General features: G+C 44.6%; 1 protein-coding gene across 1 annotated transcript; it reads left to right on the plus strand.

Annotated features, from left to right (window-relative positions):
* The first annotated feature begins 5,446 nt into the window (after positions 1–5,446).
* LOC139047106 (zinc finger protein 32-like) lies at positions 5,447–5,887 on the plus strand. The gene has a single exon (XM_070521068.1). The coding sequence runs from the start codon at positions 5,447–5,449 to the stop codon at positions 5,885–5,887; it is 441 nt and encodes a 146-aa protein (XP_070377169.1).
* Positions 5,888–22,342: the final 16,455 nt, after the last annotated feature.

The raw sequence follows: 22,342 nt of genomic DNA on the forward strand, positions 1-22,342 counted from the left end.
CTCGCTCGGGCAAATGTATCGACGCTGGCAACACGCAGAAAAATCGCACAACTGAAGTTTTTGTACCAGCTCTCCACTAATAAATTTAACTTAGATCAGTCGTGATATTTGTTACGTCCTGGCAGAGTCTCTCCCCTTGTGATTCACCCTGATGTTTTTATGCCTTACAATGCCAGAATTGATGTTTTTAAATATTCTCCCCTTGCTAAGACAATTGAAGACTGAAATGGCCTTGATGTACAGATTTTTGATGACACAGTGACTGTACAATCATTTGAACGGAAGCTAAAAATGTACCTCTCATGATGTATTTATCTTGTTTCATTGCTTGATGTGTTGACAAAATGTGCCAATCCTCCCACCCTGTACCAGCCCGAAAAGGGCTAACAGTATTCGAAATAAATAAATAAATAAATTGTGGAATTGAAGGCACTCAATGCTCAAGGAATATTCATGTAGTAATGATTGATTACACTAGTGCCACTTTTGAGATAGTTGTAAGTTGAAGTCGATATCAGTGACACAATTTCTGTTGCACAAATAAACAGGCTGGAAGGCCATTTTGGGCTAAGAAGTTGCCAAAGTAGGTTGACACCACTCGGGAAGCCTTAGACAAAAGCAAGTACTTACCATGTGACAACAGTCTAGTCTAAAAAAAGCATTCAAGTTCACAACAGTGAAGCAAACGAGGCAATCTTGCAAACAATAAGCTCTAAATAAAGAGCGCAACTATATAAGTAGAATAGCTCTAAAACATTTTGAATTTCACTTTTTTACAGGATTTCATCATTTAAATAACAGTTGGGTGGAACATCAATGTATTTCGCTGCATAATGCCTGATGTATGTCATAACTAGGCTAGTCTTAGAAATCCAACTAAGTGAAGATGCCTTCACCAGTGCTTGTTTGCTCAGTTGCAACATGTATGCTAACATAATCAATTCACAGTCCAATGCATGAAATTTAAAAAGGCCAAATTACATTTATCAACAACCATCTCACACTTTCTGATATTCACCATTTGCTGTGAACTTTGGCAAGAAAAAGTCATTTTGCCTGAATTCTCAATTTCATAGTTGCTGAAATAATTGGAAAGAGTTGCCACTGAAACACCTGGCATATGTTGCATTTGTTCTGTTCATTCTCTCAGATATTCAAGAACATAATGCAGCGGTTGTTAAAGAATAGGCATAAGGTAGGCGTGCCTCATTGTAGACTAAGATTATTTTTTATTTTATGTGTATTCGATATAATCACAAGAGAATAAATACTATGTTGAAAGTTGTCCCATTGTAGAACACTGCATTGTGGTGTAATGCAGCACTTAAATAAAAAAAGGGGGGGGGGGAGAATTCTGAAAACTGCTCCTGTCTATTTCACATTGTTTATCTGCTTGCCTTTGAAGTAACTTGCATCATTGCCTTTGCACTGCCTCTTCGACATACCTCATGAGCTCCTTGCTCTAATTTTCGTCTTCATTATTTGGCAATTCGCGCTTGTTACTAACTTGAAAATAGAAACTGACACTCTGCCTTTTTAAAATCTGAAAACATATGGAGACGACTATGCAAAAGCATTCCTACATTGTAAGGATGTTTAAATACTCACTCATAAATGCATAGTAATATGTATCTTTTTCAGAATAAACAATTAAACTTTTCAATTGCAGAGTTTTGAAAACTTTGCGGCAGGTTGTGGATACCATTTATGAATGAAAAACATGCTCGAATGTTGACGAGCTGTATCACTGCACTTTACCACTACACAGAATGTATTGCTGGTCTTTCTTTTTGTTACTGTTTTTAAGGTGGTGCCTGTTGTGTACTGGCAAATGTAAAAGCTCCCCTTCAACAAACACATTTTTAAAGCACTTGTATCATTCCTTAGGTGCAAAATTATGTGCTGCCATGTTTCAGATTACATGCCCCATTATGTTCATTTTGAGTGTCATGTTATCCTGTCGCACATTTCTTGTAATACTTTTTTGTTGGCTTTCTGTTTACTTGGTGTCTCCCTATTTGTTTATTTAGTTTTTAAGTGGAGGTGGTTGGTGTTTTTCATTGCTGATGCTAATACTTTAATGTATATACATTGTTCTTTTTTCATGGTATTGCACACAATGCCCTTAGCTACTATTTAATTTTGTTCCTTGCATTTATATTATGTTATGTATTTTCTGTATGAGTATCCAAAATAAGTAATGAGTGTCAACAGTGTTATTGTGTTGATGCATGTTTCTACTGCGCCCATCAAACTGCTTTGGTTGTTCTGACCTCCTGTGTGAGCTGGGACATTGAATACCCATTAACAATGCCATAGTGTATGCTGTTTTGCATTTGGTCACATTAGACCTGGTGTGTCTGATTGTGTGCACTACAAAATGATTTCATATGATACCCGTGGGAACACCATAGAGAATTGAACAGTGTGAGAGTGAACACTGTCTTCCACTTTGTCATGTTTGTCAACATGCAACTTTTTTTAAAAGCAGGACAGACTGCTGCTTCAGAGACGTGGAACAATAACACCAGTTAGCATGGGAATAGACACAATGTTTATGTGATGCAGTGAAAAGTAAAACTATGAAACATAAAAACTTGCAACACGGAACACATTGCAGGCTTCATGTGCATCTAGGCCTATTTATTATCCGTGTCAGTGTGAGAACCAATACTTCACTCCTTGTCTTTGTGGTTTTGCAATGTCTATGTTGTTGCCACGAAGTTGGCGCCAAGTTTGTGTGCTTGGTTGCTGCAACTACTCCAGCAAAAAGCAGTAATTGGCATTGGCATAGTCGTTGCTGCCACTTGCAGTGTGCGCCCAAGTTGATGGCTGTGTCAGCTGCTGTCGCACAAGTTGCAGGAGTAGCTGCTGCTAACATGAAGCACAGAATTGCTGCCATTCGCAGTGTTACAATTAATGTACTGTGCTTAGCCGCAATTTAGACTACCGTTAAGGTGCTTTCAGCATTTAACTTTGTTTAAATCACAACTAGTAATTTATCAAAGCATTTCTCATTTTACAATATGTGCAAGGTTTGATAAAACTTAGGTTAAGGCTAGTTGGCACATGGTATTTCGAAGAGGAACAATTTAGTGCAAAACCCAGTACAACCCACAAAGAAGAGACGAGACAAGCGCTGGCGCTGACTAACAATTGATTTATTCTTCTTGTGACAACACGTATAAATCCCCTTCACCACTCGGCCATGCATGCGTGTGCAACAAAGGACACAGAAATTCATGCCCCACGTCTTCGGTGACTGGCTTTAGTGCGACATAAATTTCTGTGTCATTTGTTGCGCACGTATGTGTGGTCGCGTGGTGAAGGGTATTTATATGTGTTGTCGCAAAAAGAATAAATCAGCCAGTGCTTGTCTTGTCTCTCCTTCATGGGTTGTCCTGGGATTTACGCTGAATTTTCACCTTCAAGATAGCAAGGTTTGACAACTGAAGTTCTGTTTTGCACACTTCCACTTTATGCTCAAGTCGGTATGCATTCAAAAAAAAGGTCTAGAAAGGTTGTAATTTTCTCAAACTGTCTTCGTGGTATCATATTATGTCATTACATCTTTGTAGTTTTGCGGTATGACTGTATCGTTAGTCATGGGCTTTTCTAATTACAGTGAAATTGTAGGCTTTGCATGTTAAACCTAAGACTGCAGAATAGGAAACATCTTTGAAGAGAGACATTAGCTTGCCTTTTGTAGTCCTTGCACATTCATGTATGACTTAGTTGTGTGTTAAACATGTGTGTTCGCAGTCTCCTTGCGTAAATTGCTTGCACTTACACATTGAGTGATGCACAACGTTGAGAACTGCGTCAAGTAAAGGTGCCTTAGAGCATCCCAGATGTACTTTCATGTGCTCATTTTATTTTAGGTGCTCTGTGGTATGTATTTAGGTGCATTACCTATATATGACAACTGTGTTACACAACAGGTGGTTATGGTGATCCGGTAAGTTATTTAATATGTTGGTGCATGTTGTGATGAATATTTCTTATGCTTAGTATCTGTAGAAGAGCTGCTAATAATATCTTGTAACACTGCTCCATTTATAACATGCCTAGTGGTGTAATACAGAATTTTGATACCTCGCACACTTCCATGATTGTGTCTGATTTCATATGGTGGGAAAGGCGAATTTTCCCATTGGGGAATACTTCACCACCTATCTTTTATCACCACATAAGTTGAACGGAAACATTTAAACAAGAATTAGGATGGGTAATGTATTAAGTTGCTGAAATGTTGCACTGTAATTTGTTCAACTAAGAAATGCGCTACGTAGTATAAAATGCCCTTCTTTACTTTTACTGATATTATTTTTGTTATGACTGCTAATTTACACTTCATTAACGGAACGTTTTCATTTGTTAATTGCATTCTGCTATTCATCACTTATTTGCATTTTTCTCTCTACCACAACTCGTCAAAAAAAAAATGTGCCTGGTAGAATTTGAAAATGAGTTTAATGGTATATAATATCATTCACTATCAATATCTGTGATGTGGCAAATCAGCATGTGGGCATATCAATCCCTAAGTTACACCCAGCTGAAAATTAAGTTTCAGCTGAATTTGAAGCTCACTGCAAGAATATTTCAGAAGTGGTTATTCTTAATGTGATCTTTCAAGAGAAAACGAATTTTATTCAGAAGAATGGTTAGAATCCTCTAAATTGCAAAATGTGTCATAGGAGTAAAGGTACTGGCATTTCAAACATTGTTTCGTGGTGTCATGCTCTTGTCTAAGCAGCTGGCCTAGTGCTGTCATGTGCCTGGCCTGAGGTGCAAACCTGGCAGATTTCTGGCTCTGTGGCAGTGCAGGCATAACTGTTGTTTGCACATTTTCTTGCTCGGAAAGGGGTCAAAGTGCAAACCTGGCTACGTTGTTGGTCATGCTATTGAGCAGCAATGAAGCACTGCTCTCACGGCCTCATCAGTGAGAGCATATTATTTTGCTTGGAAGTGTGTGGACCTGTAATACTATTTGGCGTAGCTTCTGATAACTGCACCTCAATGCAGTTGGCCACATCATCAGCACTGTTCTAGAAATTAATCCCGTAAAAGACATCATGTTTTAGTAGTTTTGTGGGAAATATGCATGATGGGGCTTAGAGAAGAGTACGCTTTAAATCGACGTAAATACCTATAGCAAACAAGAGCGCACAGCACTGTGCAATAGCATGTGTTTACGCCGGGCCCATAATACTTGTACGAATGATTGAATTGTGCCATAGATATAAGTGCATCATTTGAGTATAATCGTCAGCATGGGTTTCCTTACAAGCCAGAAAATTTTCTTTGGTAGATACCTTTGCCCAAGAGCATCGCGTTGTGTTCAGTGTGCACTGTTCTGAACAGCAGAATTTCAAGAAGCGCAACCGTTAAGTCTCTCTCTGGTGCTGTAGCCCTGCTGCTGCAGCCTGGGCACACTGGAGCCATGGTGTGTCCCGCATGTGCAGGCTCTCCGACCCTGTCGGCATTCGACGTTCCAGAGATGGGAGCAGCACGCCGCCAGTTCCGGTGTGGCCAGTGTTCCTTCTCGACGGTGTACAAGTGCAGCCTCATTGTGCACCAGCGCACCCACACGGGCGAGCGGCCTTTCCAGTGCCGCCTGTGTGCGCGCACGTTTGCGCACAAGTGCAACCTCAAGAGCCACCTGCGGACGCACACGGGGGAGCGGCCCTACCGGTGTCCCCTGTGCCCGCACAGCTTCACCCAGCGAGGTGCGCTCACCGCACATTTGCACGCGCAGCACGGCGCCACCACCACCCTGCCGTCGGTGGCCACACAGCCGCAGCGCTGTGTGCTCTGTCCCAGACTGTTCGGCCTGCCCGAAGAGCTGAGGGCACATATGCGTGTGGCACACCCCGCTCCCTGAGCTGCTCCGTTCTCGATGGACTGGCATTTGCTCTCGCGTATTCCGAGGCAGTTTCTTGTGGCGCATTCACACGGGCGAAGTTGGTCGCGAAGCAATGGTCATAAATGATCGCCTTGGTTGAAATTTGACCATGATTTTTGGGAAGTTACCACAAGGAAACATGAAACTTGAAGAATGGGACAACACAAAGCAGTACTGACAACTGATGATTTAATGAAATAAATGCCAAGCTTATATAGATCATACACACGTGTGCACCCGACTAGCAACATAAGAACCAATAAAAACAAAGAGTGACCTTAAACAGGGGTGTATTGCACCCCTGTTTAAGGTCACTCTGTGTTTTCTGTGTATATACAATGAGTGCTCCCCTTATAAATATGCACAGGAATGAAGGAACATTAGGAAGCCATGGATCACACCTGAATTGCTGAAGAAAATTTATGAAAAGGATAGGCTATATAAGAAGTTTGAAAAAACTTGGGATCCTGAGATGCTTAAAGTTTCTAAAGTGTTTCAAAATAAACTAGCAGTGGAAATACGCAGTGCACGTGATCAATATCTCTGTAGCCAGTTTTTCTGCTCGATGAATAAGTCGGATGAATTATGGAGGAAACTGAATGGACTTCTAAACAGATCTACAAGCCCAAGCCCAGTAACAAAAATTCAGGCTCAAGATAAGGAACTCACAGGCACTGATTTAGCTAACACAGTCAACAGCTACTTCACAGTGATAGCTAGTAATTTCGTTGATTCTAATACTCATCATATAAGAAACGAGAAGTTAGTGTTCCTAACGCCAATATCAGAATCGGAGGTTATGTCAGTTTTCATGGGGCTAAATAATAGCAAATGTGGTGGCGCAGACGGCATTGCAATAAAACCAGTGAAGTTTGCGATAGGAGACGTAACAGAGTGCTTAGCTCACATATATAACCTTTGCTTAAATCAAGAACATTTCCGGGGCAAATGCAACTTGCCAAAGTGAGTGTATGGCAGAAGAAAGGAAATGAGAATGATTTGACAAATTTTAGACCAGTTTCCATACTACCCTTTTTTTCAAAAGGATTTGAAAAAATGGTTCTTACTAGAATAACAACTTTTAGCAAACAATGGCTTCCGGAAATATTGATCAACAGAAATGGCACTGCTAGAACAAAAAGAATTTATCCTGCAATCGCACGAAAATAAAGAAGTAGCCCTAGGAATATACGTAGATTTTACAAAAGCTTTCGATTATTTAAACCACTCCATCCTGCTAAAAAAACTTGAAATGTACGGATTCCATGGAACGGTTCTATCGCTTCTGACGCTCTACCTTAGTGAACGCAAGCAGTACGTGTATTTAAATGGCTACTCTTCTAATATACTGCCAATTTCTGCTGGTGTACTTCAAGGAAGTATTCTGGGCTCATTTCTTTTTAACTTATATTTGAATGACATTGTTAATGTCGATCCGATGGTGAAATTTGTCATTTATGCTGATGATGTGACTGTTCTTCTCTGCAAGAAGTACGGATGAGATAATTCTGAGAGAGAACAGAACGCTTGTAGAATTAGATACACGGGCGCAACTTAACAAATTGAAAATAAACGTTAGTAAAACGAAGGCTGTCATATACCGTGCAAAAAACAAGAAGATTAACATTACCTCAGACATTGAGCTGCACAATTCAAAGATAGAAATAGTAAGCACATATAAAATACTTGGAGTCTATTTGAGTGAAAATACGACCTGGGACATTCATATTGACCACATTGTGTCAAAACTGTCTCACATCATTGGACTGACGTACGCCAACAGATATATTCTACCACCAAAGGTTAAGCTTCTATTGTACAATGCGCTATTCTACTCGCATATGAAATATTGCCAATTAGTTTGGGGGAACACAATAAAAGGTAATTTGCAAAGAATCATTATATCGCAGAAAAATTATTTAAGAAATATTGAAAACGTCCCCATGAGTCACCCTTCCCACCCTCTGTTATTGAAGTGCTGTATAATGAAAATAGACTAGCTATATCTGCATTGCTTGCGTTCACATTATAAGCTTGAAGTAAAAAATAACAGCTATTCCCTACTACGGTTGGCATCGCTTTCTAAAAGGACCACACCTTATGAGAGTCGAAGCACACAGCCATGGCTAATCAAAACGTGCAGAACCGGATACAGACAACAAATGGTAAACAGAACGCTACCGCATTTGTTAAATTTCTGCCATAACAACGGATTCACTCCTGAAACAGCATCAAACCAGAAACTGAAATTGTTTTTCTGTGGCAAAACTCCTTTCTCATGACAGAATTTCATATGGTTTTTCATTTCTGAGCATGTACGGAATATGCACTGCAAAGTACCAATGTGCTGTTAAAAAGTTAAAAAAACTTTTTATTTCTAGAGTTAGTTGTTCTCACTGTTGTGGACAAGTTATTGCTGCATTACTATTACTATTTATTTGTGGTTTTATGTTGCCCTGCCAGAAGTGTTCTGTTTCTTGTATTTTGTACTCCGGGGAGCTGGGAAGTAGTCAAGCTGACTTGTCAGCTTTTTCTCACGCACTCTCTCACTTCACGAGTGAAATAAGGGATTATTATTATTATTATTATTATTATTATTATTATTATTATTATTATTATTATTATTATTATTATTATTGGTTCTTGTGTTGCTTTTCAGGTGCACACGTGTGTATGATCTATATAAGCTTGGTGTTTGTTTCATTAAATCATCAGTTGTCAGTACCGCTTCGTGTTGTCCCTTTCTTCGAGTCTCATGTCTTCTTGCGGTAGCTTCCCAAAATTATGAATAACAAACTGGCCTGCATCCACACTCTGCTATGTTAAATTTGACTTATTTCATAAAGTTGCTTATTGACCGATTCTCCGTGACTGGAGTCACAAAGCTGTTGAGCCAATCAGCAGTGCAGGATGTCGGAATATGCTGATGGCTATATTGCATGGTCATGGTTATATGAACAGACGTCAATGCCAGCAATCATCGCAATTGTGAGACATTTCGATGTGGTGAGGTCACAATCACTGGCGTGAATGTTAGTCACTGTCAGCAGCTCCGTGGTCGCCATTTAGGGACTTTTGTCAGCTGCCAGTGTGAATATGCCCTTAGTGTTTGCTGTCACAGCAAACTCTCTGTCTGTGTGTTTTGTACAGACCTTTTCATTATTTACACTGTGACGTCGGAACGCATTTCATGGATGTGCGAGCACACACAGAAGGTGGTTCCTGTATAGTATTTGCTAGTGGTTTTGAGCATAAACTATCGTATGCATGGTCGCAACAGTGCAGCAAAGATTATGGCTGGTTTTACAAAAGTTTACAGTAACTATTTCGTGGGACAAGTTTTCTGACAATAATTGTTACTAGAAACTGCTGATAGTGAAGCAGACGTGAGAAGTTAGTATATTTGACTGTTCTTTCTGCCTATTTTGTCATTTCTTGGTTCTGAGAGAGGGGACAACTGATTTTCGATGCGCTCATTGAGGTTAACGTGTCCCTTTGATACAGCTCATAAAATGCCCAGTAAGGCAGTAAAAGCAAAGTAGATTGTGTACTTGTCAAACATTTTTACACCCTCCGAGGTGTGCTTTCTTCCTTCAACTTATGCTACTGCATCTTGCAGCACCCAATTTGCTGGGAATGTGCTTTGTAAATGTTTGGTGCATGTTTTATTGCAATTGCATGCGAATGTAGACATGCAAGGCAAAGATAGTGCAACTGTTGCCATGCAGACAATTATGTGCACAGAGAGACGATTGATCACCTTTTGTGTGACAATCGTACACTTACAAAACACGTTAAATCTTGCCGAGTTATGTGTCAGGTCCATTAACTGTTTGCTTAAGGGCCTTGACGCTTACTTGAAAAGAAGCCGATCTTTGGCCATCAGACCATGTATAATTACAACAGCTGCTTTGCTCAACACAGCGACATTGCTTTGAGCCTGCTGGTGTGCTATCGAAGCAGAAACGGAATGCACATGTGTCTGCTCTGCGATTCACCCCCTAATGCTCATTTCACATGCAGTGATCAAGGTGACTGTAATTATTGTGTGAGCGTACCAGAATTGTTTATTGTCGGTGTCAACTTATTCAGCAAGACACACATTTGGTTGAGAGTCGTATGGCTTGCAACATAAAAGGGGTTGCACCGTTCTGGCCTCTTTCGCAACATAAGGCTTATTCTGTCCACCTCGAAGAAAACAGAGTAAAATCACGCACAAAAGCTGTTTTCATAAAAATTCATAATATCTGGACCCACTGTTCTATCAAAGTGAAAACAAGCGGGCCACTGCGATGTATCTAACAAGCAGCGTTGTCATTGACACCCCTTTCACCCCGCACAAACAGAATCATGGGATGGTTCGCCACTTCCAAATATTGAAACATCATCTGCACAACGAGCCCAAAAGCACATTTGCTACACCTACTACATCACAAGTTTGAAATTGCACTATGTGGAGCACGTTTGTGCAGCACAAACATTTTCGGGCAGTGTGCACTTCCTGGACAATTCCCCTTCCCACTGTGACACAGCTGGCTAGAGAAATGTAAGTCTTTGCCTTTTACTGCGGCCTTCCACATGTTACCATCACGCTGAAATGGATTGGGATAAATGTATGGTAAGGGACACACGAGGACAGCTGTGGTTCATCTAGAAGGATGTTGTTTTGTGCGAGTGCCCTTTGTCAGAGCTAGTTAAGAGTTAAATGGCAGTTAGGCAGTTGTCAAGCAGTGCTTTATTATATTACATTGCAATGGGCTGAAAACAGCTTCGTAAGATATTGCAACTGTCAGTGCTGTTCATGGGTGCGCCTTGCTAGTATTATGTTAGCGGCAATAAGTTTGTGCTAGGATCATGCTGTAACTGTATAATAAAGTCTAATAGGCTTGAATTACAACCAACAGTTTCAGCTGCTTCAGCATTGAGGCCGTGATTGACAGGCTAGCCTTTGTCTTTCTGTTTACATGTACCATCATTTTAGTGATGATTTGAGTGATGATTTTTATGTTGAAGCAGTTTACGAAACATTTGTTTCCTTTCTCCTACGATATTTTGTATATACATTTGTATGTGACATAAAACAATCATAACTTGGTGTTTCGACAGCCATGTCTCACGTCATCTTGACCCTTATACTTTTTGCTAATGACTATGCCTGACAGAAGTGCATACTGTATGCTGATTACTTGCATGAAATGTGTTTAAAATGCTTCTGCTGGACGTTGCATTTATGCAACTCATAACGTGAAGGCAGAAGTCACAGGATGCAAAACATAGACAGACATTGTATACATGAGGAGAATGGAACAAACGAGGGTTTTTTATGTTGGAAAGCTGGTTTAACAGCTACCTAATCTTTGTATACATCAGTCATGAGACTGAATTAACAGAGCGACATCATTTTTAATTTATATCTTTCTCTTCTAGAGAGTTGACTCACTTCATTTCTTTTTGGTTTGACTTTAGAGAGTTTTACTTAGGGGAGGCAAGTAGATTTTGTACCCAAGAACCCAGTCTCCTTGAGTTTGATGGGGTCTAAGTGGCTTGCGTATGCAATCGGAATGCAAGTCTGTTGCATGCCCTAATCTAAAACTTTCTTTTTTTCTTTTTGCATCTGTGGGTAGCCCATGTGTGCAATTGAGTCATCACTTTCAACAGCCAGCTGCCTTAACATAATTGTGTACAGTTTGCTTAGTCAACATTTCACCCATGGTGTTGGGCTGCTGAGCATGAGGTCGCGGGATCAAATCCCGGCCACGGCGGCCGCAACCGTGTACTTAGATTTAGGTGCACATTAAAGAACCCCAGGTGGTCTAAATTTCCCGAGTCCTCCATTACGGCGTGCCTCATAATTTCATTTTTGCCCACACCAAGAGTCAATGGCCCAAGTGAACTTGCTGCATTTTAACAGAATAGTGAACTGTGCATATCCATGCACCGGCTTAGTTGGTCAAAGTATTCTCTCAGGTTCCTGCAGAATGTTGGTGCTGTTGACAGTTTGCTGAAAAAGCAGCCGGTGCAACTGTGGAAATCTTCATCCATCGTAACTGTGACTACTTGTCCTAGGGTGTACCATGAATGTGTTCGCACATTTATCACACTCAAGTTGCAGTACTTTCTCATGGAGAACCTCCATGAGTGGTGCTGAATATTGAACTCAAATTTCTGTGCTTGCCGTGGCATTAACACTTGTGAAACTTGGCTTCAGAACTTAAGCTGGTTGTTGATTAAGTTGGCATATTTATTACATATGGCTAACATTGTAATAGAAAGGGCACTTACGCCATGTGTACAGCGAAGACTGTGTTAATAAAGTTTTATTCAAGCTGAACTTAAAGCATCAGGAGAGCACGCCTTGACACCGTCACCACTTGGCTGTACCACATACACGAGAATGACATATGCAGCAGTAGTGTCAGCACAAGGAACACTAGCAGGGCACTTAAGAGCAGCAAGGGCAGTGGAATGCCATCTCTGTGCTCTGGATTTTTATGGCCCAGTGTGCACAGCCATTTCAAAAGCATAGCACCGAAACTTTGACAAGAGCCCTGCCATTACATAAAAAAGGCAGGGTACCTATACTTTGACGAGAGCTCTGCCGTTACATTTAAAAAGAAACAGCACCTGTACTTTGACAAGAGCTCTGCCGTTACATAAAAAAAGCAGAGTACTTATACTTGGATGAGAGCTTTGCCATTACATAAAAAAGCACAGTACCTGGTGACCCTTCTCACGGCGGTGCCATGGGCGCTGCCATGTTTGATCACATGGTGACAAGTCCATTGCTTGCCTCAGCTGCCTCTGTGCCCATGACGCTGGTGCGTCTCGGCGAAACTCTCTTTCGGCAGCTATCGTAGGCGAGATCGTGACTGGATGCCACCTCGGGCAAAAGATCTCGCAGCTGCTCACAGTTATTGCCCGAAAGCATCTCTACAACATCCTGAAACGTTTTCAAGGGTGTATTGCACTGCATACTATGAATGCTCAACACCTTGCCCGCAGAACTTCAACAGGTGTGTGCTGTCACCTTTCCCAGTCAAAAACTCCTCAATCTGCATCACGTACTGTCACATTTCTGGTGGATACCTGTCGTAGAACGAGGAATCTACTTTGTACAATAACTCATGGAACCACTGGCGGTACATGTCTTTATACGAGGTACAGATCCTTCATACCATTGTGGAATCTTCCTTTGCCTTGGCACAGGAGCTTCTTTCTCTTTAACATTCGGTTACAATTCACGCACCTCTGCGTGTATCTCATTCCAAAATAGGTAAAACTCTAACTCTGCTAAGACTCTCCCTGACGACTGTGACCATTTTTTCTGCTTGATCAAATCTCGGTGCTGCTTTCTCCAATGCAGTACTTACTGTTTCTAATCGCAAAAACACGAGCATCGGGAGCTTGAGGATAAAGTATGTGTTGAATTTGACAGTGCCTTAAGAAATCCTGTGGTAAATTTGGCTCCGGCATCATTCTGCTCTTCTGACGTTAGGCCATGGATGAACGAGATCAGGTGGCTATAGTTCTGAATAATCGGTGGGTCTCCCTTTCTTAAGAAGTAGCTGTGGATTAAGTGTTTGTGACCGATTCCCGCATGGCATATGGCTACCTCGTAGAGCCCTTCCCAGTGTCTGGAACTCCGCCATTCGCTCAAGATAGGTTTAATGCTGTGGAGTTCATTACGGAACTCAGAGTCCCATTCATTTTGCTATGAACATTTTATTTATATTCGCAAGGATGATGTGTAGTCTCTGCTGGGCTCACCTTTAAAGGTAAGTTCATAGTTGAAGTTTTCAATAAGAGCTGATTTGGGTGTATTGGAAGGGTTCGAAGTTTTAGAAAAGAATGCATGTGCATGAAAGAAACACCTGCATTTATCAAATTGCCATTCATTTGATTCTGCACAGAGACTTGGAACAGTAGACGTTCGGAGAGCCGTCGTTGCCAGTCGGAATCCCTGACGGTGAACTGGATTTAAAACTCTTGGTGTCATCATCCTTCTCCTTTGTTAGTGCAAGACAAGCCTATGTAGCCATGACAATTTAAGGCTGTGCTGTTCTTTATACTTTAGGCAACTGTGGTTCTTCAGTCAACTTGTCCAAAACCGTACAAAAGACGTGATGTCCCCTGACCCCATCGCTAGTCTCCTGGGTGGGATGGGGGGACTCCAGCTTTCCAGCCCCCCACGTAGTCGGTGCATATAGCTGAGGCAATGTGCGGCACGCCACCGAAAGCGCCATCTCATTTCTCAAGAGCAAGGTGCTTTACGGAAAGGTTCAATACTTTGATGAAAGCTCTGCCGTTACATTACCGCCACACAAGAAAATAAAAGCTGCTTCCTCTGCTCATTAGGTTTCATAGTAAATATTTCAAAATGTCAGCTGCAGACAAATAAACAAATCTTGATAAAAAGTATGATATCACCCTTGCATAGCGGAGCAGGCTACACCACTTAGGTAGCCACACTGTACTTTACAGGCGGTACAGCGGTCATTCGCACTCTGTGAAGAGCCCTGTGCATGCGAAGAAACTACTTTGGCCCTAATGGTACATGTGCGTATTAATAAACAATGTTTCATGACATACTATGTTAACGGCTCCTGCTCTCGCCTTGGTCTCGTGTTGCTCATCATCTTGAATTTCCATCTCCCACAATCCCCATGTGTTCTATGTATATTATGTATGCACAGAAACGTGGTAACTTTAAGAATACGAGGATGTGAGCATCCTTTTATGTTAATTGCAATAACGGCTGTTCACTATTAAAAAAATGTTTGAAAAGTATCTATTTGCTTCTGGTACTAATCGATTCGTATTCGATTAGGTCTGAAACATCCCTATTTGCGAAGCATTGTCAGACAGTGAAGGATCATCGAAAATTTTAGATAAATTTGTTCCAGAACGTGGCAGCCCGGCCTTCGCTATAGTGCATTGCGCCGCTGATGAGATGCATGTCTAATCGATGTTTTACCAACATGGCAAAACGACCTTTAGAGCGCAGCTCTTAAGCCCGGGATACATGTAGCGGACTTTCATGGCGAATTTAGCCTGGCACAAACAGACAGCGGGACGATGATACTTGCCGGCACGCCTAGGGACAAACGCATACAAAATGAGCAAAGAAACTTCTTGACTGTAGTGCACAGGCAGTCATATATTAAAAGAGCAAAAGCCCCCAGATTTTCTCTCTAATTAGTAAATAGACTTTGAACAGTGATGCTGTTTAAGCTGTTTGTTTAGGCCGGCGAACATGCGCAGCAAATCCTCGCCTAGCGATGACGTCATCACACTTGACGGCGCCGCTTCACCTTAGCTTTACCGCACCCATAGAGTTTCATATTAGTATACCTAGAGGCAAATCTGGCGCTGCGATCGTTCAACCATCATGGGAATGATGGGAAGTACAGGCTTCGGATTGGCATTCTATTGACTGGCGAACTAGTCTACAAGTATTTTTTGGCAGTTTTGGTTTCGCTCCAAGCGCAATTGATATAACCTGCAGTGGGAAACGAAAAGCTCTCTGCCTTTGTTATGTTGCTCGGAGTGGCGATAGCGCGCTGGGCCAGCGACTGGGGCGATGCTTGTGTCACGGTGTGGCGTCAAAGCCGTGACGAGAAAGCGGCGGCATCGTTAACGTTGAGAGAACATGTTTTGAGCGTTTGGACCTTTCTTTGTTAAGTGTGTTAGGTTGGTACTGTAGCGTTACGTGCTTTATGAAACTTCAGAATAGGACAAAGAAGGCACTACTGATACAAGACATATACAGTTGTACTTCTAGTGGCTTGACAATCAAATTTTATTGAGAGCTTCATTTTGCATTGCTCGTTTATGTGCTCATTGAAATGCCTGTTTTAGGATTTTGAGAACACAGACTTACTTGTGGTAGGAAAGATAGCTGCTTCCTAGCTGTAGTCTATAGTGTCGCACAATGGGTACCCGCAAAGCCACGCTGTAACGCTTCGGAAGCGCATACTCGTAGGAGGCCACTGGCGTCCTCGCTAGCACTGCAGCAGATGTGCTTAAAAGTACTTGAAGACGTTCAGCAATCGTGACAGCCGACGCAACCTTTCGAAAGAGCGAGAGGCGTCGTAGCAGACGACACTTGTAGCATTCCGCTCAGGCCGTGTCACGTCTGCCGGGGCACAGCAGACGAAAGGTGCCCAAAATGTCTACGTTCACCCATGACGTCACGTCCGCTATAACCCATGATGCCACATCCGCTCATTTTCATGGCGTCTGTCTTACGGAGCTGGCTGCGCTGCGAAGCGGTTCGTATTCCGTGCCCACTTAGAGCGTGAGTAATTCATCTTTCCACGCTATATGCGTGTAATAAAGGATTGGGGCTGTGAGCTGTTTGATGCGTTACCATTAGGTACCTTGTGCGCATATTTTGCCTCATGGCCGCGTCAAATTGCAGCCGGCATGTGGAATGGGCCGTGGCATCTTATATGGAGCTGCTCATGTCAGTGGTATTGCCTCCGTCGGGATCGTCAGTGCGTGCACAGAACCATTCAGTAGTCTGGTTCAGGGGAGGATGCGCGAAAGAACGAGGACGTAAGAAAACACTGGCATGACGAGCTGTTCCGTCAGATCGCGTTACATTGCGCTTTTTTTCTAAGACCATCTCGCTCGAGCGAGAGGATCTTAGAACAGCATTACTACTGCTTTTTTACAGCTTTGCTGCGGCTCATTTAAAGGGAAGCTGAAACACTTTTCGAAAAAAATTGAGTTGTCTACGGTATTCTACAGTTTTGAGTCCCCTGAACACGAATATCTGGTTCAAAAAGGGCGGAAACAAGCGCAAGCGGCTGTTTTTTCATGAAAACGCGCACCAGCGCCTCAGGGTATGGGGAACCAGCGCTGGATAGGCGGCGCGTCGAAAAGAGTGCGTTGCACGCCGCCCTGGCGACGAGACGCGGCATATTCCAGCCTCCCGACCAGACGACACACCCGTGCGCGGCCGTATTATAGTTCGTATTGGCCTCGATCTCCACCACTGGACAAGCTGGCGCCACCGTCGGCGTGACGGGCTAGGAGGGATCACGTGGACATAGCGGCCGCGTCAGCTGCTTCGGGCGCGCCGAAGCGAGCTGAAAACGAGTTTAAATTCCCTCGTACGCTGCGGTCGTCATTTAGTGGCGAAATTTTCCCGCTTCGAGTGTCGCCTTTACAACGCTTGAAAGCACTACAATAGGTAGTGGCTGCCCTTGAAGGCGCGCAACATGGTAGGCTACTGCTCGGTGCCGCAGGGCCGGACGCACGTAACGGAGGCCAGTGTCAGCCTTATTCACACGTAGCCGCAGGACAAGAAGCTGCGTGAAGCTTCGCTCGCGAAACATAAAACCGGCAAACAGTCATCGGCTACAACTCGGGTATGCAGATAGATAGATAGATAGATAGATAGATAGATAGATAGATAGATAGATAGATAGATAGATAGATAGATAGATAGATAGATAAACTTTATTAAAAGAATAATCAGAAAAACCGCTAATGGTCGGGGCCCTTAGTCCAGGGCTCCGCTGGCTCTTGCCATCTTATCAGCTCTCTTAATCAGCTTGAGCTGGTCGTCGAGGGCCGAGCTGGACAGCAGTGCCTCCCATTGCTCCCTCGTTGTGTTCGTGTCTGGGTGTTCTATGTTATGTTGTGTGCACTCCCACGTAATGTGGTATAGGGTTGGTGTGGCCCCACACCATGGGCATTCGTCCCTGTAGGCTGTGGGGTGTATCCGATGTAATATGTGTAGGTTCGTGTAAGTGCCTGTCTGGAGCCTACGCCAGGCAGCGGCTTCTTCTGTCGTTAGGTTTCGATGGGGTGGTGGATATCGCAAGCGACGCCCTCTGTGGTAGTTCACGATGGCTGAATACTCGAGGTCGACAGGGTCCAGGTCTTCTGCAGCCGGCGCGATGAGTGCTCGGTTATGTACGAATCCTCGAGCTGCTCTGTCGGCTTGCAGGTTGCCCGTGATGCCAGTGTGGCCCGGTATCCAGATGATGGTTTGGGTGGTGAAGTCCTCAGAGTCCTCCTTGAGTGTTCCGGCTAGGACTTGGGCAGCAGGTCTTCCAATTCTACCCTGTAGGAAGTTGCGACAGGCCTGCTGGCAATCCGTGAGGATCGTCAATGGTTGGTTTGCGTGTAGGCCCTCGCGGATGGCTAACGCGATGGCCAGCTCTTCGGCTTCCGTAATCGTGCAGGGGCGGGTCGATGCCGCGGAGGTAGCGTGGCCTCGGTGGTCGCATGCCACTGCAACTGCGCCCTTGTTGCTCGTCCCATACAAGGCGGCGTCCGTAAAACGGGCCGTTGTACTGAACCTGAACGCTTTCTCCATGTACTGGGCCCTTGCTGTCCTCCTGCCGGAGTGTAGGTTAGGGTCCATGTTGCGTGGTATCGGGGCAGCGTGAAACCTGTCCTGGACGTGACGAGGTATCAAGCAGGTTTCCTGGGTTCGTGTTGTTATTGCTGGGAACCCCAAGGTTTGTAGGACCTGCCGGCCCGTGCGAGTCCGCGCAAGTCTCTGTTGTTGCGAGACGTAATGGGCTTCTGTGAGTTCGCTGAGGGTGTTGTGCAACCCTAGCGCCAATAATGTTTCAGTCGATGTACTCATCGGCAGGCGGAGAGCGGTCTTCAAAGCCATCCTCAAAAGTGTGTCGGCCTGCTTTGTCTCGGACTGTGTGAGGTGGTAGTAACGCAGGCTGTATGTGATTCTGCTCACCACCAGGCTACTGACCAGTCGGAGGGTGTCCCTTTCCTTCATGCCTCTGTTCTTGGATGTTACGCGGGAGATCATGCGTGATGCCGCCTTGACACTGGTTTTAAGGAGTGTAAGGGTGTGTGTGGCCCGCTGGTTGGACTACAGCCACATGCCCAGCACCCTCAGCAATGGCTTCTCTTGTATGAGGGCCCCGTTGAGGCGTACCTCGAGTCTTCTTGTTGGGTCTGTGGGGACTGTGTGGTTACCCCGGCCTCGCCAGACTCGTAGGAGCTCAGATTTCTCGGGGGAGCATTGTAGACCCCGTTGGCCGACGTAATCTTGAATGAGATTTGCTGCAGTTTGCAGCCGTTCCTCTTTTTCAACGAGGGATCCTGTTGTGGTCCAGAGCGTTATATCGTCTGCGTAGATTGCGTGCCGAAGACCTGCTACGTCCTGCAGTTTGCTTGCGAGACCGATCATGGCGACGTTGAACAGCGTGGGAGAGATGACAGCACCTTGCGCTGTGCCCTTGTTGGCAGGGTGGTACACTGGAGTCTGGATCTCTCCCATCTTCAGCTCCGTCTTGCGGTGGCTCAGGAAGCTCTGAACATACTTGTACGTTCGCTCGCCACAGTTGGTGTTGGCCAGCCCTTCTAGGATTCCTTGGTGGCTGACGTTGTCGAAAGCCCCTTTGATGTCGATTGCTAGGATGACGTGTTCGCCGCTGCGGGAAACGTTACTGAGGACTTCTTCCTTGATTTGAAGTAGCACATCTTGTGTGGACAGGCCTGCGCGGAAACCGAACATGGTGTCCGGCAGGTGTTTGTTATTGAAATTGTTTGTTATTTAAATTTGAAATCACGGAGCCGATGCAAAGCACGTCTGCACGCTTCGAGCTTCTTCTTCTTCCCTGTCTCGGGTATGCAGCAGGCACAGACGCGAGGAAGATTTCTGCTATGGCGCCGGGTCTGCGATGTTCTGAAAACGCGCACTGAGACGCTCGCCCGAGTCCGCTGCCCGACTAATGTCATGACGGTTTGATCTATGAACTTGTCGATGCTATATATACTGGCAAGTTCAGTGGAGTGGAAAGGCAGCGGTAAGAAGCACATTTTAAATAAGCATGGCATATGGTCATGTTTGTGTTATGAATTAATGCACTGGATTACAAAAAAGGAGCAGCGGCAAATTGCACGCTGAGAACACCGATAAACATACAGTGTGACGCAACTCGAGAAATACTATTGAAAGCTCAAAGAATTTAGAAGAAAAAAAAAGATTGAATCGTCGCGATGGCACATCACAGGCATCGAAGTCTCTCCAATGAAATTATTTTTGAACAGCTCTGATAGCGCCCACGCATCAATGGTTGCTTGCATACTGTGAAATGCTCATATTCTGCGGCCTGAAGCTCATGGCACGGTGCAAAAACGCGCGCGCGGAGAAAGCGAAACAGTGCGCTGACAAGCATGCAGACGCGCACTCGGTCGCTGCGAATCTGCGCGGTCGCTGCATTGAGGCTTCGTTCTATTGCACTCCATTTAGTTATACAAACACTATAAGAACATATTTCACATAGTTTGATCTCACCGTTTACCTACCTTTCACGCAAGAAGCCGGTTCGGGAGACTCCATCGCGGCGACCGTTCACAGTGGCGTTCACTGTACGTATTTGGTAAAGAGATAGCGTCTGTAAACGATTGTGTGCTTTCAGTTTGCCCAAGATTATTATTTAGACAGTAAGAAACTTCTCTCGTTTCGAAAGTACTTATAGAAATGTGTGGGAGAGCTCGCACGTGGCGTTTTCAGTGAGCGCTGACAGCAAAACCTATGAGGAGTGCGCCACGTGATCCCTCATACTACGCCAGCGAGGCGCTTCCGATAGATGGCGACTCCGTAACTCCTCGCCGCCAATATTTCCGTTTTCGCGCCGCTTCAAGTGGACAGTTTTCGTAAAGAAGCTAGCGCCATCAAGTGAAGAAATGACGAAAGAAGCTTTTTAAGCTTTATATATTTTTCAGTGTTTCGCGGCGAGCACGTGCGTTTCTTTAACGGTTGCGCCTAGCTGCCTCGCAAATCTAGCAGTTACGGCTCCGGTCGTGCTGTGCTATGGTTTCGGAAGTATTAGTTGGCCTGAGGACATCTCATATTTCTCTGGTTAGACATAAAAAATTCTAATGTTACTTCGCCACAGCAGTCAATGGAGAAGAGAGAGAGTAAAACATCTTTATTAATAATATTTGAATGGCGAGAGCAGTGTGGGAGGAACGCTTAGTCCAGGGTCCCTAAGATGATTCCGGTGATGTTTCGAGCCCGTTGTATCACTGCTCGGAGGACCTCGGGAGGTCCGTCGCGGAGGGCATCGTCCCACAGCTCTTCGTTGCGTAGGGGGTAAAGGAGAGTTGGCAAGGGAGGAAAGAGGTTTGCAGTGCACTCAATCGTGACGTGGAAGATTGTGGGCGAGCTGCCACAGCCAGGGCAACGATCTGCATAACAGTGTGGGTAGAATTTATTGAGAGAGACAAGATTAGGAAAAGTTGCGGTTTGTAACTGGCGTAATGCCAATGCTTCCTCCCGCGAGAAGGACGGCGGTAATGCGGCGCGGGTGCGACGAATGCGTGTATAATGACGGAGTATGTCTTTATAACGGAGCAAGGGATCCCCCAATCTGAACTAGTCGCCTCACCGCGCCGAGTCGCCCGGAGGGAAATTTCTCGGGCAACCGCATGTGCGCGTTCGTTACCCGGCAGCGAGGTTTGACCAGAGGTCCAGAGTAAGTGGATGCGGGGAGCTGTGGTTGGTGTATTTTGCGGGATCTGTTTGAGAATTTGGTGCGCCGCAATCGGGATGCCATGTCCTGATAGGAACGCCCGGCATGCCTGTTGCGAGTCCGTCAATATATACACTTCCTCAGGAACACGGATGGCGTATCGAATTGCAAGAGCAACACCGAGAATTTCTCCGTAAGCGGCATTTGTTCCGCGCATTGCAGCAGATTCTCTCAGGGATTCAGTGCCATCCAAAACTACCGAGGTATAGCCCTCTTGAGTGCGTGATGTGTCCGTGTATAAAGTGTGTGTTTCCGGGATGTTTGCAAGCATGCGGCCAATGTATCGTACACGGGCTTTGCGCCGCCCTTTGTCATGCTCGGGGTGCATATTACGTGGCAATGGAGAAGAATTTAAGCTTTATCGCATCAGCTGACTCGCGCAAGCAAAGGTTTGAGTGCTCCGCTGCTGGATCCGTAACAACGCGGGCTACATTTAGCATTAATTACATAAATTTACTGGATGCATCTCAGCTCCGAGTCCTCATCCGCATGCGCATTTTTAAAAACACATAGGCAGCTTAGTCGCGCGTGCGCCGGCAGTACGCGCACACAACTCGTATTACAAGGCAGCTTCCCTCCCACATAATTCTTGGCAATGAATGGATAATATTTACCTTTCGTATCTTTCGCTTGGTGCGGTGGCGTTGGAAGGGGCTTGGCGGTGGTATTACGAAGGAAAAATGGTTGGTACATATGCCGGATGGTGCATGCTATTGCTCATTTTGTTTCCGACGAAATGCCGACTGCAGATTCTGCTGTTTGGTACTGTCTGCCACGGCTTACCGTCTTAACTATCGAATAAACTAAGCAAACACACGAAGTTCGATTTAAAAACCAGCCCGACACCGCTTGACCGGGCGACAAGACGGGAACTTACTCCGCTCGCCTGACTGCTTGGATCCAACGCCGC

Source organism: Dermacentor albipictus, chromosome 6 (assembly GCF_038994185.2).
Source record: "Dermacentor albipictus isolate Rhodes 1998 colony chromosome 6, USDA_Dalb.pri_finalv2, whole genome shotgun sequence".
Lineage (NCBI taxonomy): Eukaryota > Metazoa > Arthropoda > Arachnida > Ixodida > Ixodidae > Dermacentor > Dermacentor albipictus.

Excerpts from the sequence above, each read along its gene's own strand:
- LOC139047106 (XM_070521068.1), top strand. The coding sequence starts at position 5,447 with ATGGTGTGTCCCGCATGTGCAGGCTCTCCGACCCTGTCGGCATTCGAC.